At 38.6% G+C, this 26,902-nt stretch overlaps 1 protein-coding gene across 1 annotated transcript in view; it reads left to right on the top strand.

Annotated features, from left to right (window-relative positions):
* Positions 1–1,750: 1,750 nt before the first annotated feature.
* Positions 1,751–26,902, top strand: part of KCNIP4 (potassium voltage-gated channel interacting protein 4) — a 231,601-nt gene continuing 206,449 nt past the window's right edge. The window contains exon 1 of the mRNA XM_019928419.3: positions 1,751–1,862. Within this exon, the coding sequence (XP_019783978.1) occupies positions 1,751–1,862 (112 nt within the window). The remainder of the gene's footprint in view (positions 1,863–26,902) is intronic.

The raw sequence follows: 26,902 nt of genomic DNA, 5'->3' as shown, positions 1-26,902 counted from the left end.
AGTTAATGAGCTAATATTGATGAGCACATAGTAAATGCTCAGTAAATGTTAACTATTATTATGACCACTCTAAGTTGCCAGAGTTCCTTTAAATGGAGAACTTTTTTTTTTTTTTTTTTTTTTTTTGCGATATGTGGGCCTCTAACTGTTGTGGCCTCTCCCGTTGCGGAGCACAAGCTCCGGACACACAGGCTCAACGGCCATGGCTCACGGGCCCAGCTGCTCTGCGGCATGTGGGATGTGGGATCTTCCCGGACCGGGGCACGAACCCGTGTCCCCTGCATCGGCAGGCGGACTCTCAACCACTGCGCCACCAGGGAAGCCCTAAATGGAGAACTTTAAATAAAGCATTGAAGGATCATAATCACAACTTCACAGAATAAGAACTGTTTTCAGAGTGGTTAAGTGTCTTGCAAAATAATCACAAAGCAAGAAAGTAGCAGAACCAGGAGATATCCCCTGGGGTCTAAGACATTACTCATAAGCCCTTATGTTTCATAGTGAGTTCCAGGGGCTAAAAATCCCTTCACATACAGAATCCCAGTTGATTCTTTTCACCACCACTCTTGGGCTGGGGTTCTATGTCAAAACCACACTAAGCCAGTGTGGTTCTGACATAGCCCAGAATCCAGTGACCATTCCCACAAAGTTGCCTAGGCTGCTTGGTGTGGTTTGGAATAGACTACCCCTTGGGATCTTTCAGGACAGCAGGACTCATGCTTCCCTGATGGTAAGAATCACCTAGCTTCTAGTTTAAGAACACAAACTCCAGAATCCTCTGAATCAGACTCTCCACAAAAGATTGTTTTTAACAAGCCGAGTAATTTTTATCATTAGGGAAGGCTGTGAAACTTTGCTTTGAGACAGGCTAAAGCAAGAATTTAAGGACGATCGTAGCACTCACCTTCCAGGGGGCAGTTACTGAGCAGCAGTGTTCTTGCAAGGCACTGCTCTGCCCACCCCTCTACCCATGTTTGTAAATATAATGACTAAATCAATCTCCCTAATAATGCTCTCAATCATGTGTCAACGGGGACCAGAACAGGCCCAGTGTAGTGGCAAGTGGGCTGCGGTTTGGATGCCCCCGCTTGAAAAAAGCCATTGAATCATGGATATTTTGCCCCTGCACTTTTCTCCCGAGAAAAGCTGCCCATGGGCTTCCGCAGGGGCTTTTTTAAGGGGCTGTAGGCACCAGCCACCAAAATTGAATTTTTCCTAGCAGCCTGAGAGCGAACGGGTTGAACTTGCTCCGCGAAGAGAGAGCAGTTGCTATGGCAAAAAGAGGACATTCGCAAGCTTACCAGGCTGCAAACTAGCGCGCAGACAGCTCTTCTCAGCACGGTGCTGCGTCGTCAGCGCGCGGAGCGCCGCTGTGCTCTCTAGGGCAAGTTTCCTGGGAGTGTCTCTTCTCGGCAGGGACACAGCAAACTCCCCGGTTCTCCAACAGATGTTTCCCTAGCAGCTCTGAAGTCCAAGTACTTGCTGGCTGCAGCGCAGAGTCCCAAGGCCGGCGCGCTGTGATTGAGGGACCCTACCAGGCAAATGCCAGCATCAGTATGAGAGCCTGGACTTCAGCCCAGGTCGGTCCTCACCCCGGGGGGCCGCTGCTTTGCCAGGTGCATCTTTGAGGAGCTGCTCACTTTCCCCCCTCGTGAGTCTTCGTTCCAAGCCAGATATTGCTCGGATTCTCTAATTAACTCCCTCCACTCCGAAGGGGTTCGGAGGCTGGGATGCTCTACCAGCTTGAAGGATGTTGACTCTCGAGTGGGAGTCGGAAGGACTGCAAACAGTGGGTATTGTTGTGATTATATGTGCATCTCTGAAGCTGCTTCATTTGCTGGGACTGATTGATTTTTCGGAAGGTAAAGTGGTCGCTCCCATCTGTGCCGTTGGTCAGGTCTGGTTCAGAAGTGGATACAGACGCTGCAGAAGTTGAGCAGGCTTAATACGCAAAGTAAAAGTTTTAAAATATGCATGCTTGACATGGAGCCGCCTAGCACTGGGCAGTTCATTTCTGTTTACCCAGATATTTGACATTGGAAAGGAAGGGGTATTGTGCCATTATCTTTCTATTTGAAACCTATTTGAGTTTAGGGTGATATTTTGGGTTAAATATAGTTCCAAGGTGGGAAGTGAGGACTCTCTATTATGGGGTGATAATACAGGTTGCTGTTTTGGTTGTCAAGTTTCGTGTTGGCTACCACGCCGTAATGTCATTAGTAATTCCATCCTCTGGAAGAGTATCCAGATTTGTGAGGGAAATATGTGGCTGCCTCATTAGTTAGGAGGTATGGGGGTGGAGCTGGGTTATTGATTATGATATAAAATGGGTAAGCTTTTTTTTTTCTGGGTAAGCTTTTGATTTAAAATTGAGTTAATGAATGCTTAGCAAAAATGTGCTGTGAACTCTTAATTTGCAAAAGTGTTCCATTTGCATTTTCCAGTGAAGCCACTTTGCTCATTTGTCTCTTGAGTGGGAACCCATATAAGCAAAGGACAGCATTGATGCTACCAATAAATATTTTATCCATCTAATATAAGTTTTACTACCCAAATCAATTCTACTATACAACGATTGGGGAGTAAAAAAAGTTGATTAACTTCCATTTAATAGTTTTATATATATATAGTTATATATATAGTTTTATATATACATATACAATCTTTCTACTGAAATAACATGCTTTGAATTATTTAAACCCTAATTATTTGATGTCAATTCTACATCCAAGCTCTTCTTTCTTCTCAAGTGAATGAATGGAGTTCCTAAGGATATGATCTTTTACTGCCGAGTTATTTATGAATATTCACTTCTCACGTTGTGTGTAATGGGGGAAGATGAGGAACATATTTAAGCCTGCCCATGCTTCTAATCTTTCTGACCAAGTTAAGGAGCTAAGACCTGATAGCTAAGATGACATCATCCCAAACTATATCCATCCGGTACACAGGTTGTTTCTGTTAATACGTTAATAATGGTCAATGTATGTTATCTTCAGAAAGTCCTTTTTTCTACAAGTGTGTTCATTAGGTTCTACTATTTAGACCTTATAAGAACAGAAAAAGTTCCATGCAATTTTCGTATCTCCTTTTAAGTATTCTCAATCTGTGACAAATTCTGCTCAGGCACACATAAGAATAATATTGTAATGGGATTAAATAAAACCTCAGAAAATAATTTCTGCTTTTTCTCATATTACACAGTAATTTTATTTAACCGTGGGAGTAATTTTATTTAACCTTACATTTTTTACTGGAAGGAAAACAATACAGAAACAAACTTTTCCAAGTGGTACAAAACAATCTTGCATTATTTTGAGATTTCTGCCTCAGTGCACTCACTAGTGGTGACTTAACAAAATACAGATAAGATCATTTCAATTTCTATGATTGGAAAAATTTGCTTCTGTTTCATTCCTTCTCCATATTAGTTTTTGTTCTCTGGATTCAGTTGAGCCATAGCCCACAATTTTAGTGCACTATACTCAAGATGGCTTGGTTTCAGAACTAGATGAAGCAGGCGCTAAGGAAAACCATCATGGAGGGATTCGAGGAAGTCAACTTTCACAGCCCTATAAGATAGCGCACAGTTCTTTTTATTGCCAGTGTTGGTAATGTAGACATTTAAAGTCAAAAGTCCCAAGTTTGCAAAAGCCCCCTGCAAATAACTCAGCTTTTATTCTTTAAGTGCTGTTTTATGTCACTTAAAGATTTTCTGACAGAACCTTCAAATTTGAGTTCCAACAATACAAAAAGTAGAATTGTAAACCTGACTCCTGCAAATAGAATCACAGAATTTTGAGCTAGTCTGAAACATCTTTCTTGGGATAGGTATCCGTATTCATACCCAAATAATAATATCCATGTCCATATATGAATCTTTATTTCTAAACACACACATATATAGAGATGATGTACCTACACATTTAAGATATTGTGTAAAATGTCCAATAAGCTGGGCAAACTTTGGATTCAATATGCAAGGCTTGGTTGTGCTAAAATAACAAAGATGCAGGTTATCACCATACATGAGGTATATTTCCTTGACAAGTAGAAAAAAAATGGGAAAAAAACCTTTTTTGTTCTGAAGTATATGTTAGAAAGTACTGGTCTAGTCCAACTGTCTCAGTTTACATAGAAGACCACTGCAACCCAGAGATGTTGACTGATTTATCAGAAGGCAACACTAACTGGGAGCAGAGACAGAACCGAATCCAAGGACTGCTGAACCCTATACAGTGCTTTTCCTACTACAACACACTTTTCACTTATTTCTCTTTCCTAATATTGGGAAAGAGAATTAACGAAAACATTGGTGGGAAATTTCCTGAATTCCTGAATCTTGTACTGAACTGTCCACTAACACCCTATGAGATATCTGAGGGAAATGCATTCATAGGAAATAAGATTACACAATGGCTACACAATTTCCCAACCCAAGTATAGGACCCAAGCATGGCATGGAAGTGAGCTAAACCAGACTACTGACTTTAGAGGCAGGATTAGAACAGAAGCAAGCCAAATGGTTTCCTGAGCCCCTTTCCCTCGAAGACCTGCCCTGAATTCTGACCATCTGTGACATATTCAATGTCCATGAATGGCTAGCCCAAGTAGAATCCAACAATGAGACCCAATGAAATCATAAGAATTCTAGCCTAGGCCTCCTGTCTCTGTCTTCTCAGATTGGGGCACTCTCCAAGCAGAAACAGAACTTTTTGATCACCAGTCAAGTGGAGATAGAAGAAAAAAAGCCTTTACAGAGCAAGCCACAAAATATTAGATTAACAAGTCCTTCATCCTTTCTACCTGCAAATGATAAAAAGGCCAAAAAGGGCTTTCCCAATGTAGATTGCCAAACATTTAACTGCGATTGTACCACTTAGAAAAAATAGCGCAGAAAATGGCCAGAGAATTAGCCACTCTTTTTGGTGGAGAAGTAAAGATGAGGCCCAGAGCAGAACTATGAGCTTCTTTTAGGAAACATCAAACTTTAAACTGTCCTCAGGGGGCAATGATTCTTCACTGGTACCGTTGTGGAGTATTTTCTCTAGTGTGACTCCGTGGATTGATTAACTTAGAAAGTAGTTCTGAGCCTATATGAATGAGAGCTTCTGTATTAGTGTCAAGATAAAGCAGTGTTACTTTATTATTATCTACAATGGCTAGTGAGAATTAGCCATGAATAGGAAAAGGTAAAGAGAAACATTTCTGCTCCCACCTAAATTAGATTCTGATTTCCATAAAGCCCTACTTTAAAAAATAATTCTCTTTCAGTTAAAATTCAAGGTTTAGGGAGCAAAAGCAATTTGTAAAGAGGATTAAAATGACTAATGGGATTTTAATATAATGAGTTGAGGTTTTACATATATCCACTCATTAATAAAGGGAAGGAGGAGGAACACTCACAAGATTAATCTCATCATTTCACAGTGTTGCATGTAATATATAGCTTATTGGATTCTAAATGTGGGCAGGGCCTCTCTTAGGCATTGACTGAGTTGGTGGGAAGGGACAAGATGAACACTGAAGGAATGAACTCTCAGTAACCTTACATTCTAGAAAGGGAAACTAATTACCTAACAAGACAGGAGAAATAAGCTCTGGGCACAAACCCAAGAAATGGCCTGTAGAGGCACAAATGGAGTGGAACATTCTGGAAAGGGCTCAAGGGAAGGTTTCGTGGAGGAAAAAAACAGTTGTATAGGACTTAGAGTGTGAGAAGGAGTTCCTAGATGGGAGAATGGGGAAATAACATTCCAGGCTGAGCAAAGAGCTTGAATTGTGACCCTGAGCACTGACCGAGGGTAGCTTTCATGGAGAAGAGCAGCAGCTTGTAGCACGCGGGCATCAGAATGTTGAAATGAGACGTGTCTGAAGGCGTCCATTGGGGTGAATGCTGAGAGCACACATTCTCTCACTGGTGAAGAGCCATTTGGTCAAAGTCTTCAGCTTTGGGGAAATAATGAGCGATATGGCAGACCAGTGTTTCAGGTGCGTCAGCCTGGGAGTAGGTGAAGGTGAGTTCAGAGGTAAGAGAGTGGAAGCAGAGGTACCAGTTATGCTTCTGGAACAATTTAGGTGGGAGACAACATGGGCAAAATTCCACAGATTGCCCTCCTCAATAAGATATTTAATGTGAAAGGTCAATTTCCAGTTTTTCCAGAAACTCATGTTTAGTATAATACTCTTGACCTGCACCTGTTCTGAAATGGCATGATTGTTTTTTATTTCAGGGCAGTGTTGTTTGGCCTCAAATGTATTTCTTATGAGAAAAAAAAAAAGAAATCTGGGGCACACAGAGGTTGTAGTTACCAATATAGTAGCTTCATTTACGGTGGGAATTTAAAAATTTTTGAAAGATACATCTGACATCTTGCAAGATCTTCACTTACTTTGAACATTTATTTTGGAAAATTTTACACACAAAACGTGTAGAGAATAGTATAATGAACTTTGATGTACCCATCATACAACTTCAATAATTGCCAATACTTTGTTATTTGTGTTTTTGCAGTGGCTTACATTTATTGTTTCTCATCTGTCTACAATATGCCAGGCACTCTGCTAGGCCCGGTATACAAAGATGAATTAAAAGTAGTTGCTACCCTCAAGGAACTCTCAGTTGTATAAGGGTATGTAGAGTATAAACAAAGAAAATGCAATACATTATGGTAGCTAAATCAGTACGAGTCCGAGATACAAAGAATGGAAAGTAATTAAGCCCAAGTGGAAGAGATAGAAGTGATCAGAGATGACTCCCCAGAGGACATGATTTCTAAACTGGGTTTTTAATGGATAAAGAGAAGTTTATCAAATTCATATGCCAGAAAGTTGCTTGCACAAGTTCTGCATGCAGGGTACTGGGTGAGGTAATACCAACATAGGAACATGGTATAAAATGTGGAATTCCTGGAACAAAACCAGAAAAAAATGTAAAGGGAAATAAACATAGTTTTAGCCCCTCCCCTTGATTATATAATTAACCTTGCTGTCCAGCACAATGCTTGATATGTAGAACATACTAAAAAAATGATGGCCTGAGTGTAATTTACTCCCATACAGTAATAGTGCCAGTGCACTCCTACTTGTGCTACATACTTGAGAGCCTCTAGTGCCTCCTTCAAGTTTCCAAAGTAACTTGGAAACTGTTGATTAGTTGATTACGATTTTTTTACTTTCTTTTCTTCTCTGCTAGAAAGATTTAACATCAATATTACCCTGCAAAGCAGAGATAAACCACACACCAGAAGCGTCTGAGGTAGCTGTCCGTTAGAACCTTATGGCCCTGGGAAATAATTTCAAATCAGACGTCCAGCAGAGAGCTGAAAAAGCCCAGCTTAGATGGACTTTGATTTGGCTGGGAAAGTAGCCCTTTCAATTCCATAACTGGGAAAAAACAACAACAACTTGGATTTCTAAGTGAAATTGAACAAATATCTACTAAGCACCTACTGTGTGAAGGGGAATAAAGGACATGGGGCATTTTACTGTTCTTAGGAAGTTTTCAAATTAAAGACCAAACAGCTCATGAATAACTAATCCAAGATGAAAAAGTGTCTGGTGCGGGGGAGCAAGGCCTTTAGAAAACACAAAGAGAAGAGCATCTCATCCAGTTGGAAAATTTCAGGGAAGGCTACACAAAGATGGTGGTATTTGAAATCTGATCAGTTGAGGGATCAAAAGACTTTGATAAGTAAAGACTGGAAGCTAAAAATAGGAATTTAAACTGTAATTTAAAGGGAAAAAAAGGCAGCTTCCTGAAGTCATTATTGTAATCAGGTTGGTTCTAAAAAGCCCATTAATCCACTTGAGATATAATTAATCCATGTAAATGTCTGCTCTGAACCTGGCAATGTGCTTGGTACTGATTGGTTTGGGGACTCTTATTGTTTTAGTTTTGCTTACTTTGGGAACCCATTTCCCACCCCAGCCTGGAGCAGAGAGGTGGAATCTTAGTGAGGAGGGATGAGGGTGGAGGAGTTGTACATTTCAATGACTTCCAGCCAAAAAGCACCAGGAACACACCTGTGGTCAAACAATTTCGCTTCGTTACTTTTCGCGGAAAAGGAGAACACACCATGGAGAACTGTGGGGCATCTCGGTAACAGAGTGTTAGAAAGGACTTCTGGATTTGAGCTTGTGTTAGAGGATTATGATTTAGGAAGCAGGGCTTTGTTCAGTGAAGTCAGTAATCCAGGGTAATTGGCTTAATAAATCTTATGTACAAGCTGTAATTGGCAAAAAGCAAGCTACATTAGCTAGAATGGTGGATACTTGGTTATTTTTGTGGTTTAAACGAAGTTCATGTTTGTCCTCTTCTCAGCCTTGATTACAGAGTGGTCTTGTTTTTTTCTTGATCCGTAGGTACAGAGTGGTCTTGTCTGGTGTTAGTAGTCTGTGAAATTGTTTATATTCAACAAGAGAATGCCAAAGCCGACCTGATAAACCCGGGCAGCTCTCTCACGGTCTAAGGAGCTGCTTTCTCTCATACATGATAAGGGAGAGGGCAGAGTAAAGTGAGGGCAAGTGAAACTCTGAGTTTAAATCCTAATTCAGTAACTCTCAACCAATTACTTAACCTTCCTGAGTTCGAGTTCCTTCTGTAAAATGAGGCTAATAAGCCCAACCTTTCAGGATTGTTGTAGGGCATACAAACATATAAGTGAAATATCTAGCTCAGTGCTTGGGATACAAATAGAAGCCAATAAATGCCTTTCTGGTAATTATGAAAAGATAACACGTTCCTTGAGTTATACCAGCAGTTCTCAAACTTTACGTGTTATCAAAATCACCTAGATGGTGTGTTGGAATACAGATTGCTATTCCTCACCCTAAGAGTTTCAGATTCAGTAGATCTAGGTTAGCGTCTGAGAAGTTGCATTTCTAATGATTTCTCACTTTAGGCTGCTGCTGTTCCAGGGCACACACTTTGAGAACCACTGAGTTAGGCAAAAAATCTGAAAGGCCAAACCCATGATGTTTGCAGTGATTTCTTCACTGAGTTCTTGGGCCCCTGCTGAGCTTTATTCTAGAACAGTTGTCAGTCATCTTGTTATATGTTAAGTATTTTAAACTTTGTGGGTCATGAAGTCTGTTATAACTGCTGAACTTTGTTGTTGTAGCACGAAAGGTATAAAACTGAATGTGTGTGCCTGTCTTCCAATAGCACTCAAATCTGAATTTCATACAATGTTCACATGTCACAGAATTTTATTTTTTAACCATTGTAAATGTAAAACAGTACCGCTGAAAGATCAAAAACAGGTAGCAGGCTGGACTTGACCTTTCACTGTAATTTGCCAACCCCTCCACTAGAGTTGGCAATAAAGGAACCCGTTGAGAAGGGGTCTCAGGTTGGTAAGATGTCGCCTTTTGGAAACTTATCTAGGTTTTTTTGAGTCCTGAGTCTCATTGAGTGGATGGGGGTCTAGTCCTTCTTTTTGGGTTGATGGAATTATCTGCCAAATTAGCAAGTGTTTTGAATTAGGATGTATGTGTGCAGTGTTTCCCCTTCCCCTAATTTCACAATTTCTAGGCCAATTTAGAGGGTTGTTATGTAAATTAAGCCATCAACATGATTGTGTTACACAATGAGTCAATGCTGGGGCTAGGCAATTAGGGTCCCCCCTTCTTACTGATTTTTGTTTAGGTTTCATTGCCTCTTGGACAAGGAAGACATTATGCTTTTTTCATTGAGTTTTTAAACCCTTATCTTGTGGGTTTGTTAAAGACACATTTCAACTCTTCAAAGTAAACTGGTCGTCCGCCTATTGTATTACATTGAGTCTTATGCGTCAAGGACAAATACATTGAATCAACCAAGGTTTTAAAAAGTAAAATCACCTTAAGTCTGAATTCTCTTGAAAACGAAAAATCTATAAATAGTGGTTAATTTCATGTTTTTTGAAGTGAGACTGACTTGAAGTCAGTTCACAGCTCTGCTTTTGACTGTCCACATGGTCTTGGACAAAGTTTATAACCACCCTGAACGTCGGTTCTCTCAAAAATGGGGAGAATAATAGTAGCTACCTCATAGGATTATTGTGAGAAGTAAATTAAATGATATTTCTTAAAATTATGTTTAGCACAGTGACTGGAACACAGAGCTCACCAAATACTTTGTATTACTTACAGAGTTAGTATCATTGCTGTCTTTGTTCTTAACTTCCATCATACCTATTACTAAACATGATCGTTCACTCAACCATCCATGAAATGAAGGTTTTTAAAAGTGATCTGTGTACCAGGCACTGTACTGGGAACTTAACGGTGCTAGTAATTGGGAACTTAAAGGCATAGTTTTAGCTAAGAGGGGTTTACACACAGACAAATTGGTTTAGTAAATTTTCCTGGTCTCACATCTTTGCAAGGCGTAGAAGGACATAAGAAGAGACTGACCAGTACTATTTAGAAGGTGGGGAACATCAGAAAGGACTCATAGAGGTGACCTTTGAGCTGAATCTGAGTGACAGCATCACACATCCTTGGGAACTACAGACAGTTGATATAACCTAGTTTCACATTTTCAAGGACACTTTGTACTGATCCCAGTTTCTAAGTCTTCCCTCCCATTCTTCCCTTTTCTCCCACAATGCCTTCTCTTACCCAAATGCCACCCATATTTCCCCATTTCAGCCCAGATCAAAACCTACCCTCTCTCTAATACCACAGTTCCTCCTTAATCTGAATTCAGTCAGTCCTGATGTATGTCATACAAGGTATACTTGATAATAACAAACCTTCATGCACTGTTCCCCAAGTCATTTACTTTGTGTTCATTTATGTTCTCCTCAGCCAGAGAAGAGAACACTCTACCTCAGCACAGAGTGAATTTTCCCAGTATTTCCATAGGGTCCAGAGCAGTACAAAGTATATCATGGAAGCACAACAAATATGTATCAGTGGGTTTCTCACTGCATCTTTGATAGCTTGTCCCTTTAAATCAATACACGTGTCTCATCTTAACACCATCCCCATCCCACTTTCTTCCAACCTGACTTCATATTCTCAAAAGGGAAATCTTTCCGGACATGCGACTGAGCTGATACTCAAGATTCTTTTCTGTTACTCAAGAATACTCAAGATTCTGTTTCACTTATAAAATAAAATCTCCATGTCTTTGCATATAATACAAAGGTCACTATCAGACCAGTGCCTATCTGACTGATCTCATCTCTAGTCATTTCTCCTTTTTTTTCCCTCTTTCTTCCCAACTTTATGTTTCAGCACACTAAACTTAAGTTCCCTGAGCATTTTGTGTGGTCTCCAGCTACCATACTTTTGCATATACTGTTCTCTCTCCCAGAATGCCCTTCCCTCCTCATATTCCTGGAGACATCTTTTCAACCTTCAAATCATAGTTCATATTCTTCCTTCTCTGGGAAGCATTTCTTGACTTCCTGAAGCAGAAAACGATACTCTGGCCCCAAGGCCTCTGTGCCCCTTCCCCACCCTCACCTGGGCCCATTTTATGTTCCAAGGCTATCAAACTCATTATTTCCCAAGCACCCCATGCTATTTCATGTGTCATGCCTTTCCCTGTATTATGACTGTCCCTCCTTCTAGAAGAAAATTCTCATGGCCCCTCACCTGATTAACTCCTTCTTATCCTTTAAGCTCAGCTCGGGAACCATCTGTTCCAGAAAGCCTCCCTTGAACCACCTAACTGGATGAAGTACCCATATCTGTTATCCCAAAGCACTCTGCCTTAGCGCTTCAAATTACATTAAACTTGATGTCTATGCCTTTCTCTTCCACTAAACTTCAAGCACCACATAGGCAGAGCACTTGTCTCTGTACCCTCAAAGTCTATGGGATTGAGTAGATGGATGGAGTGATGATAGATAGGCAAGTTTATTCAGAGGTTCTGGTAATAAACCCAGAGTTCCCATTACAGTCTTGAATGAATGTAATTTTTAAACATTTTGTTTAAGGCAGGCTTTCTCAACTTCAGCACTATCGACATTTTTGACTGGGTGATTTTTTGTTGAGCGTGCTGTCTTCTGCATGCTAGGGCTATCGGCAGCATCCCCGGCCTCTACCTACAAAATGCCAGCAGCACCTTTCCGCAGACTTTGATGACCAAAAGTGTCTCCAGGCACTGCTGAATCCCGCGAGGGGAAGAAGGGCAGGCAAAAGTACCTCTCACCGGGTTGAGAACCACTGGGTTGAGGTATGATCAGACATAATTTGTGTTTTTATATACACCTATAAAGTCTTTTTATATACATATATTTTTAAGTCACTAAACTGCATTTAAGTGTGAAAAGATTATAGCATTGGAAGTCAAACCTGAATGGTGAGAAAGGGAATGATTTTCCGTTACAAAAGTAATAAACAATCATTGTAAGAAGTTTATAAATATACAGAAAGAAAGAAATATGAATAAAATGCCCATAATCCCACCATTCAAAGAATAACCATTGGTAATATTTTGTTCCTTTAAACTTAATAATACTGTATGTAAAAAAGTTTATGTAGTATAAATTCAACAGTAGAGCAGAAATCTTTTTATATTAGATTATAGGTCCTTCATAAATATTTTAATGCCTACATTATATTCTATAAATGTGTACAATATAATTCACTTACTCTGATTTTAGGACATGTAAGTTATTTGCATTTTGTCCAGTATTTGAAAACTTCTTTAATAGAATCTTTGTGTGTGAAGTTGCTTACATATTTAGAATTATGTTCTTAGGATAGAGTCTTAGAAGAAAAATTAATGGAACAAGAGAACGGGCTGTTTCATGTATCCTAGCATATATTTAAGATCAAATTGCTTTTCAAAGTGGTGGCACAAATTTACTTGCCCGTCTGTAATGTAGGAGTGCCCAGGCTTTTGTGCTCACTGCACTGTCACCATCTGCTGTTGATCAGGGGACATTCTGAAGGTGGGCACTGAGGACCATGTTGGCAAACTCAATGTTAAGAAACTGTGTCTTAGGGCTGAATTGCTAATGCTTTTTAATCTAACATTAAGAATCATAATTATGTGCAGATATGAACTTCACGTTGTAGCTTGAAGATGCTCTTCTTGTTCTGCTTTCTTGTCAGTCAGGATGCACTTCCTTAATGAAATGATCTCCACTTCTTAACAATGATCATGCCCATCACAACCATCAAGAGTGGCATTTAGTAGGCATCAGATTATTTATTGAAAAAAAAATGGCTTTTATTTTTCTAGATGAAGTAATACCTGGGCCGGTATGGATTTAGGAGGAATATTGGAATACATAAAATTATTGCTATTATTAATAAATGTTTCCTGAGCCTTACTAATACATGCATTTTACTGAGATACATTTAAATAGCAGGGAGGGAGAGTAATGTCTCTTTTTAGAGGTATGCTTGTGTTCATCTCAAGTAAGAATGTGTGATATCTTGTTTATGTGACAAAGTCTGGAACTAAGAATCATAGATCTTTTGAGTAGGAAGATATGAAAGCCCAAGCAGTCAGACTCCCTCCTATTACATGTAATGAGCTACACAGAGTTCCTTTGTGAATTAATGGTAGAACTTGGCTGTAGAGGCAGGGCAGCATTCACGTTAGGAGACACTGAGCCTTGAAAAAAGACAGACACTGGTCAGATCCCACCCCTGAAACATGCTGGCTGTTGGTCCTATGTAAATCACCAAACTCCTTGAACTTCAGTTTCCTCATCCATAAAATAGAGGTCATCAAAATGTCAGCTTCATAGATCTTCAAAACCATAGAGTGATTTTGAATCATAGAATAATTTTGAGACAAGGCACACACCCTATTGTAACTCAAATTTCCTAATTATTGCTTCAGTCTCCCCTCTTCTTACAAAACTAGTTTAGGTAGAAAGGCTCCTAAACATTGTGAACAGAGCTGTCAAAAACGTAATTTTCTTTATGCTGATTCTGAGTACTTTGTGTTGCAACTTATACTATGCTGGGTTCTGCCACGTATCAGATAGTTCACAGGTATTTTCAATAACCACTTTTATAGGTGAGGAAATTTGTTCAAAGGAGCTAAGAAACTTGTCTCATTTCTGAGAAACCAAACAGCAGAGTTGGAATCAACCACAGATTTCAGAAGCTAGAACTCATGTTTTTTCCACTCTAACCTTCTTCGTAAGTGCTAACTTTTTTGTTTTGTTTGTTTGCTTGTTTGTTTGTTTCTAAATCTCTACAAGTAAAGAAATACTCTAAGGATCCTAGATTAGTAAGATCAAGGTAGTATACTGGGGGCAAGTGCTTTCCCAGACATCCATTTGAATAGAATTAAGTACATGAGTGACTCTATATCTCAGTAAACTCATGGTTATTAATGACTTGGTCACAGAAACTCTCTCATGAATAAACAGGAGAATACTGAAGACCCAGCAGCAATGAGATATATTGATGATGTGATTCCAAATTTAAACAAATTACAGGGAAAAATGGATAATGATAAAATAATTAGAAGCCAGAAGCACCTGAACAAACACCCAACTCCTACGTCTGTCTTCCCTATATTCAGCAATTCCTAAATATCACTGGTGCCTTGAAGAAGAAATTAGCAGAAGCTTTTAAACATCACCTGAGTGAAAAGCAGAATTAACTCCTTCCTGTTATTGCAAATGTTCAAGGAGACACAGAGGGACTTAGCCAAATGCCTTCTTTCATGACAATAGAGGTTACATAGCTAAAATTCTTTTTAGAAAATATACCTCTGTTACAAATTTGCACATAAGCTGTAGGTCCCTAACAAGATTTTAGACTAAAAATATAATGCTCAAGATAGTAAGCCGGCTTCAGTATTCTTATATATCTCTTCTAGAATACAACAACAATAAAACTAACATATAGCTTAGCATTTTGTAGGTGTTTTCAAGGGAAATGCAAAATCAGCAAAGAAACCGTGTAGTTGCAAAATCTTTGTAAACTTCAGAGTTGACCTGCCTTGCTAATATATTTCAAATACACACATTTTACAACAGTAAGAACTATTCTTGCCAATGGCTATCTAAGGTGAGTCTAGAAATATTTCCATGAAGCACATCTCCTCACCCTACCACAGTCCAGAAGGACCTGAAATGTCTGTTCTTTAGGGAACAATTTAAATCCTAGAACAATTATTTAAGGAAAGTCTGTCAATTCCTTTAAATACATTTTCTCAGGCTGGGAAGGGAGGGAAATTTTTCAAGTGGACAAGGATTGCTTGAGATCTTACGCCGTGACGTCTACACCATGTCACCTCCTCTTAGAGAACCTCCAATCATTTCATTATAAATGGTGTCATTCGTGGTGTTTCCTTGCAGTGCTGTGTTCTTCGCTCTGGGATGTGGCTTATGTTTTACACAGTAAACACACAGGAAGTCTGCTTTAGTACATTATGGATTCTGAGGTACCAAGGTTATTGGTCTGAGGCCAATCCCAGATATAGGCAGGGATATAGGATAGGAACTGACTAACTGGCCATCCTTTCCTTGCTTTGCTTCTTTGTGTACCTTCTCCTAAATATGGATGAGTGCTGACTACATTCGTAACTATGCTGGGAAAGAGTAGAGGCAGATCCCCAGTAGAGAGGTAAAACTTACTTAAAGACATTCTTATTTTCTCCTCTTTGATTATATAGGATTGCTTAAAGTTGAAACACAGTAAACAAATGAGAGATTTCTCTCTCCCCTGGAATCCATACGCTGCTAGAGAATATTTATGTAAAGTGCCTCCTAATTAAAATAATCTTCCCCAAACACTTTCTAACATAATGATACATGTCTTACTCTGTAGATGAGAATTAAGAGTCTCATAATTGAGCTTTACCCTGTCTTATCACCGATTGCTCCACGTTAGCTCCGTTTTTTCCTTCACATGCTAGAAAATTTGGTTAAAGACAGTCCAAAGACACTTTTTTACAGAGACCTTTAAAAGCCATATTTTTGCCATATTCTTACCAAAAACCATAACTGAGTAGTTGACACGCATCCTTGTTCACCTTGAAGAAACAGGACAATGCTTAGTGAGCTGCTTACCAAAGGGCAGGAAATCATCTTGCCCGACTACTCCAGCATTCACGGTATGTTTGCTCCTGTCTGATTCTGCCCACGTGTCTGTCTTCCCTGAAATTACCTACCTGCTCCCTTTCATCCAGGTGAGTCGAGGATATCATTAAGATCGGGCCCATTCTCCTTTCATTTCTTTAATCTCTGCTTTCCTTATGATTGTTACTGCACAAAATCTGCTCTGCTATTCTATTTTTTGCTTCCACTGTACTTCTTGCATCTATGCTTTTAAGTAAAAGCTTCTTGAGCACAGGAAGCATGCACTAATATGTATTATCCATAGCATATATAGCGCCTGTCCCACTGAATGTAGGATTTCCTCAGTAGATCGTTGTTTAATATGAAGAAATACATATAGCAGAGTTACATGATTCCCTGAGAAAAATCAAATAACTGAGTAATAGGAATACTAATTTATAAAAAAATAATAATTCGTAATGATATTTTATTACTTATAAATCACTATGATAGGTACTCCCATTTTATTTTTGCCACAAATATATGAAGAGAAAAATGTTTATAACTTTCATTTACAGATGAAGAAACTGAAGGTTAGAGAAATTAAATGACTTCCCAATATTGTTCTGTCAGCATATTCTAACTAAATGTTTAGGCTTTATTTTAAATCCAAATCAGATGGATAATAGATGAGTTGAATGACACTTGAGAGATTGGAGTAAACACTCTAGCTTAGATTGAGACTTAGTCATAAATCATGTTATTGCTACCTATAAATTTTTAAGTATTTTTCAACATTTCAACATGTGATTTGGATGGTATGAATTTTTACTTTTAGTTTCTTTTTGTTTACTACTGAATGAATAAAATGATAAAAGAAATACAACTTTTTAGACTTGTTTTAAATAAAATGGTACAAACATGGCTTGTTGGTTTCAGTGTTTGGGTCAATGACCAATACTGCTACTCCAGTGTTTACATGTATATCTGGCAATAGCCCTTATTCTGACTCTGAGGATTTTGAAAAGAGCCAGATAAACAGCACCCCCTTTTGCGCCCACCTTATTCTGAAGGAGTAAGAACTAAGATAAAGGAGTGGGAGATGGAGGATGTGGTGTGTTAACGTGGTCTGTTAATGATAGAAACCAGGTCAGAGGCTGTAGCCCAGTGTGAGAGCCACATGGTCCTGCCGACTGGTCCAGAATTAGGGAGTCTCTCAGTCAGAGGTGATGCTGCCCTGGATGGTCGCCAGCACATAGCATGGGGAGGGTGGTGCTGCCTGGGGAGCCTTAGGCTTGGAAGAGCACAGGAGAATCCTGCTCCCTGTGGGCAGTTTGCTTCCAGAATGACAACAGAGAGAAATTAAGCAGAGCAGGGAAGTTATCCTTTCCAAATTTACCATTCAGTTAAGTCACTTCTCCCCAAGGAGGGAGGAAGTGAGGGTCAAGTGTTGCCAAGATGATTTAGTGAAGACAGAAATGAAAAGGTGGGAAAGAGGGACTTTTGCCTAACACTGGCCTCTTGGTAATCTCCAAATAGAAAGTGTTAGTTTTAAGAAGTAAAACACACATGGATTGTTAATTTTAAAGCCACTTCTAATCAAAGTGCGTGAAAATGTTCATGGAGTGAGTGTACAGTGTGTTAATATTTCCTTAATAGAAGTGGATTTTTTGTTTCTTTGTTTTCATTGCATTTCAGGGACCACTGTTTTCTATCTGGGGACCCCTGGGACCTGAATATCCAGGGTACTTAATTCTCATGCAGATTCCGTGGTTCTATTTTTACATTCACATCTTGGGACTGGGCCTAGAACTTTACATTTTTAACAAGCACCCAAGTGATTGCGAGGCAATTTAAATTTATGGAACACTCATGTAAATCTGAGTTATCAAAATCAATTTCCATTTTTTAAAAAAACTCTGTGTATGTTCATTTTCAGTAATAGTTTGAATTGTTGCCTCTGATGAGTTTTGGGACTCTTTCATTTTTCGCGGGAGATAAATGTTATTTATTTCTCAAAACCACAAGTGTCTTCCAAAGTCTCAGAAGTTGTGCCTTTATGCACAAAGAGGATTTTGCATAATCTGTGGTAGAACATGGGGGCAGAGGCTTGATGGAATTGAATACCTTTTTAGTACACAAAGTTGTTTTTTTTTTAATTTGAGCTATCACAGATTTTTTTAAACATTTATTTATTAAATGATACCAAACATAAAACCAATTTGTTATTTTGAATTTTGTGATTTGCCTTGGGAATTATCATTGAAAAGCTAATAAACATAAACTTAATTTTTACTGAACTTTTAAAGTTCTATTTTTTCTTGAGGCTTTTCTTTGCCTGAGAAATACATTGTTATTTATAAAGTGGAAAAGCAATGAAAAAATATTCCTCAGTAGTCAAAATTTATTAAGTAAGCAAATGTTTAAAATCATTCCTTTTCCATGAAATAAATTACACCAAAAAAAGAGCAGACTCTCTTTTCAAAAATATAAAAAGTCTCCCATATGTGTGCTTCATAAATGTTGTCTTAGTCCATTTGGCTGCTACAACCAATTACCATAGACTGGGTGGCTTAAACAACAAGCACTTATTTCTCACAGTTCTGGAGGCTGAAGTCTGAGGTTAGGGTGCCAGCATGGTCAGGTTCTGGTAAGAACCCTCCTCCAGGTTGCAGACTGCCGACTTCTGTCTCCTCACATGGTGGGGGATAAGCCAGCTAGCTCTCTGCCCACTTCTTGTAGGTGCACCAATCCCATTCACGAGCGTTCCACCCTCATGACCTAATTATTCCCAAAGGCCCACAACCAAATACCATCACATTGGGATTACAGTTTCGACATATAAATGTGGGGGACTCACTAACCTTCAGTCCATTGCACGCATGATCAGAAATCTCTGAAGTCTCCATGGGGCCTTTCCTGATCCTCCCATTTAAAACTGCATGCCTCCTACCCTTTCTTCCAAGATTATCTGATCGCCTTTTCTATTTCATTTGTCCCCATAGTGCATCATTACTTTCTAATAGACTTCATTTTGTTTATGGTCTATTTAGTTTTTTATACTCTTGGGTAGTTCACTACTGGATTCCTAGCCCCTAAAATAGTGCCAGGACTTTGTATTGCTCAATACTGGGTGAAGGAATGAGCACATTTTGGTCAGAGTTTCAGTGGATTGTAGCCCCTGCTAGATGGAGTTCTTCTCAGGATGAAGATATTGCTTTCCATGAACCCCCATTCCCTTCACATATACCTGGGGTACCACTCCCTGTGCATATGGCAAAACTTTTTCTGAGTGAAAAATTCACTGCCAGACAGGTGCACATAGGAGACAAAAGAGGAACTAGAAGCCAGTGGCTCCATGACCAGGTCACAGGAGAGCCAGCTAATGGAGTTTTCAGTGAATGAGAAGAGCAGATTCTTTATTGCTTCCCAGGCTGTACCTAGTTATGTCAAAATGTTTCGGAAGATAGTCATTTAATACAAACCCAGCCAACCATAGCCACTGTTCCTTACCTGAAGTCTGTTTTAGAACTCTGTAGGGTATAAATATGTTTACAGATACTCTTAATTCCTTATAAAATATTTTAGGAAAATATGTGGAAGTTTATTGAAGAAACTCTGATTTAGGATTAAGGGGGCCTTCAAGCTCAGTCCCGGAACACATACTTTCATCATATGTGCTCCTGTTTCATCATAAGTATTGAAGAACTGATAAAGAACCATGCAAAAGTTAACACTTTAGAAGTACTTATTTATTATGGAATTTCTTCATCTTTTTTATACATAATCACAGTGCATCTACTCTATGCTTGACATTAAGCAAGACATGGTGATATTAAAAAAGAAATAATGCAAATATTTAACAGAGCCTGGTACTATTCAAAGCATTTTGTATGTTACTATCTAATTTAATCCTTGCAATAACACAATAAAGCAGATATTCCATTTTCCTCATTTTACAGATGATATCGAGGATTATACCCATGGTTGCACAGCTGTAGAACCAGGGTTTGAGCATAGTCTGTCTGGTTGGAGAGCCCATTTTTAATAACCATATAATGATGCCATTAATGGTATGGTTTCCTTCCTAAAGAGTTCAAGATGGGAAGAGATACATAAACAGAAACATCATAAAATGTGATGAAAGGGATGTGATAAAAACAAAAGACAAAGCAACAAACTCTGTTTACTGGAGCTGGGGAAAGCTTCAAAGAGAGATAGCATCATAGGCTTTGAGGGATGGCTAGAAGTTTTCCAAGTGAAGGAACAAGACAGACTGAAGATAAAAGGAAGAGGAATTTTAAGAATCAATCTCCTTTTTGAATTAGTTTATACTGGTTTTCAGCAGTTCCCATCCATACTCTTTCTTGCAGATACAGTTTGAGCATTGTGGAACCAATGCTCAAACTTAACTTGTGTTCATTTGTAAATAAACCTAAGAGTCACTGTCTGAAACCATAACAAGTTAAATGCTAAGTGTATCCTTATAGGATAGCCATTGTAATAATAGAAGACAGTGAATACACAGTGCTAAATATAATTACTTAAAAGTACAAAAGTTACTTTGGCTGCCGATTGTCAGAAGCCTAGAGTTGGACCATGTCATCCATTTGGCCTTGTGACTGTCCTCTTTTATGCTATTCTTGAAATAATGGTCTTAGTGCTTGTGAGATATACCTTATTTTAAATCTTTCTTTCCTCTTCAGTGTTGTCAACTAAACCCTCTACAGCAGGTAGTAAATGGAACCTTTCCCCTCTGGTCAAAGTAATCATTTAGAGATTTCTCTAGACCTACTGATTTCAACATGTTCCATCGTGGTTGGATTTCAGTTTTGTTTGGTATCCCACAGCTGTGAAGGATTAATCGCCAGGACTGTGTCCGGCAATGTTAATCTTTTCATAGGCTGTGCTTGTCCATCACTTACCTCCTCTAATAAGGTGTCTGCAACTGCTGATATTCATGCTGGTGAAAATCAACACAGCTCTTCCAGGCGCTGTTTGACGTCAAAGACACAGAGCAGGACTGAGTATGCCTATTCTTCCTGTCAGCTGCACATACCAGCTAATTTAGCTTAGATTATTTTAGAGGTTTGCCTGTCTCCCAGATAGCTCTATTGAAGGGGTCCTATAATAAACACCTAAGAAAGATACTGCTGCTTACTTCTGCAAATAAATGGCATTTAAGGAATGACTGGTCCAAAGTCTTACTTTCTTTCTCAATTTAGTTGATAAATCCACTGAGATCCACTTAAAGGGAAACTACACTTCCTGTGTCCTCTATCAGTTTTTATTATAGAGTAAGACGAAAAAAGTCTGTACTTATTCCTGCCTCCAGAGGAATTTGTAACTTTCCTTGTTTACTCAATCGTGTGATGTTGTTAGAAAGGACAGTGGGTTTCTTTTGCCCTTTGAATTTAGTAGAAATCTTTCTTTTCCATGCATTTCTCCGTTCAGCACCCTATTTTCCACAGGAATGAGCACGGTGGTAAGTTTTGTAGATGTTACATTTGATTTGTGTTCTTCTGAGGAAGAAGTTCACTGGCCATTAGGAACCCCGCTACCACATCCTCTGGGCCATAAAAGTGGGTCTCCTCAGTCTGGTAAATGTCACATGGATCCTTCCTGTAACACTTCCATTAGGACGTTTTAAACGCATACTGAGAAAGGTTACTAAGGCAACCGGAGGCCCAGGTAGTAGCGGTTTGTGACAGGCTGATGAAATGTACAACTGTAATCTTTGACTGGCTCAAGGATTAGACTCCTAATTTCCTCAGAAGATAAAACTGAGCCACATTTTGCAAGTATTCTTTTATTTTTTAATTTTTAAATTTTTTTTAATTTTTATTTTTTTAACATCTTTATTGGAGTATAATTGCTTTACAATGGTGTATTAGTTTCTGCTTTGTAACAAAGTGAATCAGCTATACGTATACATATATCCCCATATCTCCCCCCTCTTGCATCTCCCTCCCACCCTCCCTATCCCACCCCTCTAGGTGGTCACAAAGCACCCAGCTGATCTCCCTGTGCTCTGCGGCTGCTTCCCACTAGCTATCTGTTTTACATTTGGTAGTATATATATGTCCATGCCACTCTCTCCCTTTGTCCCAGCTTACCCTTCCCCCTCCCCATGTCCTCAAGTCCATTCTCTACATCCGCGTCTTTATTCCTGTCTTGCCCCTAGGTTCTTCAGAAGCATTTTTTTTTCGTAGATTCCATAGATATGTGTTAGCATACGGTATTTGTTTTTCTCTTTCTGACTTACTTCGCTCTGTACGACAGACTCTAGGTCCATCCGCCTCACTACAAATAAGTCAATGTCGTTTCTCTTTATGGCTGAGAAGATGTGGCACATCTATGCAAGTATTCTTTTAAGAGAGTCATTGGGCAAACTCTTGCCTCCCTCCCTTCCTTCCTTCCCTGCAGGCTACACCTCTGAAAGGATCTGAGGCTAGAAATCAGAGACTACCATGAGAATCTGAGAATAACCAGAAACATCTCCTATACCATGTGCAAATCAAACCATTCCTTTTAGATAATTCTATATTCTGTTTAGTGATTTAATTATAGTTATTAATATTATTGATAGACAGTGCAATTAGTGGATTTTCAATACCTATAATAGTACCCCAGAAGCTTCCACATGCACCTCATTATTTGCCTCCATGACCCTTTATGGCAGGAAAGGCACGGATCAGTTATTCCATATCTGAAGATCATGGGCGATGAAGGTCTTGGGGAAGAGTGTAAACCTGCTGCAGGTCATGTGGCTGATTAGTGAGGAGGTGACTGGTCCAGCAGCAAAACACAAGCTTTGAATCCAGACAAACCTGATTCAGTCTCTCTCTCTTTCTCCCTCTTCCCTTTCTTCCTTGCTTGCTTGCTTTCTCTTTCTTCCATTTAAAAATTGGGACACTGCTAATAAACATAAACATACACCAGAATTATTGTGTGGCTAGGGTGAACTTTAATGTATATAAAATGTTTTTATATGATACATGCTATGCAAATGTTAGTAATTATTTCTGTTACTCTGACTTCTGTTAGGTACTCTTTTCACCATATTGTTCGTTCTACTCAGGTCAAGGAAAAACTGTCTTCTCAAGCACTTAATAAACTTATATGTAGTGGTCACTGTTTTTTTTACAGGTGTTATGGTTTACTTCTTGCTTTTGCTGCTAGGAAGCTCAATGTCAGATTTAAAACCCACGTTGAATAATTGCATACTGACTAAAAGCATTATAATTCATTTCTTTATATTTTTGATTCATCTCTCACTTTTAATCTATTATTTTATTCTTCTACAGTGAATATACATTTTTGAACATCACCTCAAATGAGGTGGGAAAACATAACAAAACAATAAATACATAATAATAATGATGAAGTCAGAGCAAACTTTTAAAGGAAAGTACTCTGAATTTGTATCCATTTGACTCCTTATGGAGGTAAAAGTTTATTTGCTTTTAAGTATAACTTAAAGTAAATGATAACTAATGTTTATTGAATTCCTATGTGACACAAGGCACATCAAGGTTCACTGAGAATGTTAAAAGCAGATCCTTACCAAAAAGTTTGCAATCAAATTTAGACATGTATAAACATGTATAGACATGACGTGTTAGATGTCTAAAGTTGAACAATCATCAGAAATACACAAAGACACATGGCACAGAAACTGGTAGTATACTAAATGAGTTTTGCTGAGAAATAAAAATGTAAACCCTTAGTTTACACCCGTCATTCCATTCAAAGAATAAGCACCCAATTTTGCATTATATTCTTCCCTTTTTCTCTCTGGTAAAATTGGAATAATGAAAGGAGGATGTTACTGTATTTAGCATAAGAAGCTAGTGTCATCCCATAGATGTCTGAATTTAGGTAATTTCTCCTTAATGGTCCTAAGTTTCTATATTTGTAAAATGGAATTAGGAGCCCTAAAATTTCCTTAAGCTATAAGGTGCTTATCTCAGAAGTAGCTTCACGTCACCTCTCTCTCAAGTGATCAATTATATTTATTCAAAAAAAAAAGATTTCACCTTATGCAAGAAAATTGCAGAGTAGATGATAAGTAGATTTTTTAAATTTCTTGCATAGAGACAGATAGAAATCATTTTACCAAGTGTAAAGATTGCTAGAGATGGAAGTGGCCTGGAATTTCTCTCATTTTACAGACGAGGAACCTGAGCCCCAGAGGAATTGAGGGAATTTTACAAAGTCATCTCTTAGCTGCAGATCTGGTGGCTGACGTCTTTCAATACTTAGCATGATATCAGCATCTGTTTACGGAAATCTATTTTCCAGATAAGGGGGGAAGTAGGAACCTATTCTGCTTAGTTTGGGGGCAGACTTCATATTAAGAGCTATTTTAAGGGACAAAAGCTATATAGATTAGGGTTCAATTACAGACAAAAGGAGTATTTTATCAGAGTTAAGAGAAAAGGATTTTAGTACCAGGTATTATGTGGCTTACAAACTAGTTGGAAGGGCTTGAAGAACAAGCTCTAGGAAGGGCTTCTAGGAACAACTCTCAGCTCCCAGCTTCATCCCACGTCTGCCATGGTCAGCATAGCTGACCACTGCAACGTGGGACCCCATATTCAGAAGCTGTGATCTCAGAACCATGCTGTCTCTGCCCCAGCCTCTCCCCTTTGTTCCACATTCAAGTGAAACCAAAATATAGATCTCTAGCTGCAAGGGAGTCTGGATTAGGTATGGCGAACTTTCCCGTTTCTATAACAAAGAGTGACATGCCAGAAGGAGCTTGAAGTAGATGTTAAATGAGACAATCCAGACCATCTTCTGAGAACCCAATAGAGTGATAAATTATAGGATTAGGGGACCCAAACCATATCATGTGAGGAATAATATGACAGGGTGACAAATAGATTTCATCTTGCTAGCCAGCCCTAGCTAATTGGCTGCCAGGAACACAGAATTGAGAAAGATTTGAGGGATACATCTTGGCCCAGCAGGATAAAGCCTGGTGGCTGATTAGTGATGTCTGCCAAAAGTATGGGTGTGAAGTGATCAGGATTCTCTGAATGCCACATACACCCGATAAATTAGTTGCTGCCTGACCAACTTGGTTTACAGATTATTCCGTAAAGCCTGTGGCACTCTTGCTGTTTTTGTTGCCACTATTTAATTATATCTTGATTGACTTCTTTGCTTTATCATGGTCATCATGCTTTATTGAATAAAAGCAAGCTATAAAGTATTTGAGGATTTAATCATCTCTACACCCTGCACAGTACTTGATGTACATTAAATTCATATCTATTGATTTGATTTTAAAATCTCAATCATTCCATCAAAAGACATTAATTCAATGTTCAGTTTGCACAAAATATCATATGTCATGGTCTTAGGCTTAGTGAAACCCATGTTTTTAAGGGATCTCCCCACTCCCCTGCCAAGCCTCCTTTAGAAAAAGAGCATGTTTTGTCCACATGTGCAGAATCCTAAGAAGTCAATTTGGAGCAACTTAGAAGGTATACTTGTTTATGGACTGTGGACTCAGTGTATTACTTGGAGCCCTTCAGAATTTTATGTTCTTTATATCTCTTTTTATCGTGAGCTCCTGTGTTCACTTGAGCTGATATTTGTTCATAAAGACAGCTTTGCTCTCAGAGTATGCAGACATATATCACATAGAATGGATGTGCATAGACCTTTGAAATGGGGATGTTGATTTATGATTTCTGCACAATGTTTTCCTCAAATCCTGCACAGAAGGGCTGTCTGTTTCTTGAGAAAAACACAGGAAGTGTTCCATGTGTCTCCACGTGCTAACCTGTATGACCTACTCTAAGAAAAGCAAAGCCTGAATCACATTTCTAGGAGGAGAAGAATCTGGGCTGATCCATTTTTGGTGATTGATAACAACTCTCTTTTGAAAACTCTTCATGAAGAAGACCAAATTGGGGGGAACATTGATAAAATTAGAGTAAGCATACATGGCTTTGGAATACAGGGATGGATCTCATTAACACCATTCATTCATTTGGTAAATTACATTGTAATTATTATATACTGTACTTATTATTTATTATACACTTTGCTAGGTCCCTGTGATATGGAAGTCTCAAGTTGCAGCTGGTCATTAGGGGTCAAACAGATAGATGCTATGAAAAGGAGGAAGTGCAATAAATTCTGCACAAGGCATTATGAGGCTCTCTGTGGAGAGACATTGAAGCCCTGGGAGTGGATGACAGAGGGGGAAGGTAACGCATGCTTCACTGGCTGAAAGAAAGACTGTTGAGTCAAACAAAGATTCAAATCCACCCTTCACCATTTAACAGCTTTGTAACCTTGGCAAGTTACACAAGGTCAGGGTCCTCATCCCTTAAGACTGCTGTGGTATTAAATCAATAATTAATTTTTTGATCTAATATAAAATTATTATGACAGATTAGTAATTCAAAAGTGGTGTGACGTCAGGTAAGGGCAAAAATTATGCTTTCTGTTGTAAATCAATTCTAAATGGGAAAATAGTCTCTTAATATATCTGAACTTTATATGATTTCTTATAGCTTTTGAACATAGAGTTTTTGATTTACTGAAATGTACTTCTTGTCAAGATTTCTATTACTAGGTGGTAAAATTCTATATTTTTGAGGGTCGTGGCCAGGGAAGAATAAAAGTAGTAATAACTTTAGTACTTTATATTGTGATAATTGAATTCTTAAGTAATAATATCACTGTCACTGTATAAAGGAGTTTTGAGATGATAATGAAGGAGTAATTCTAAATTTGAATAATAAAATTAAATGCCCTTTGCTCCTTGAATACGTGAATCCATGAAAATGGTTAGCTATAATCTCTAACTTTTTTTTTTGTGAATCACTGTCATTTTGAGAAAAAACATTTTGCAATAGATTATAGCTAAAACATACTTAATTTTATAATCTCAATCTCTTCTATTGTTA

The sequence above is a fragment of the Tursiops truncatus genome, chromosome 5, assembly GCF_011762595.2.
Source record: "Tursiops truncatus isolate mTurTru1 chromosome 5, mTurTru1.mat.Y, whole genome shotgun sequence".
Taxonomy (NCBI): Eukaryota; Metazoa; Chordata; class Mammalia; order Artiodactyla; family Delphinidae; genus Tursiops; species Tursiops truncatus.
Note: the sequence above shows the minus strand (reverse complement) of the source record. Positions and strands in the feature narration are given on the sequence as shown.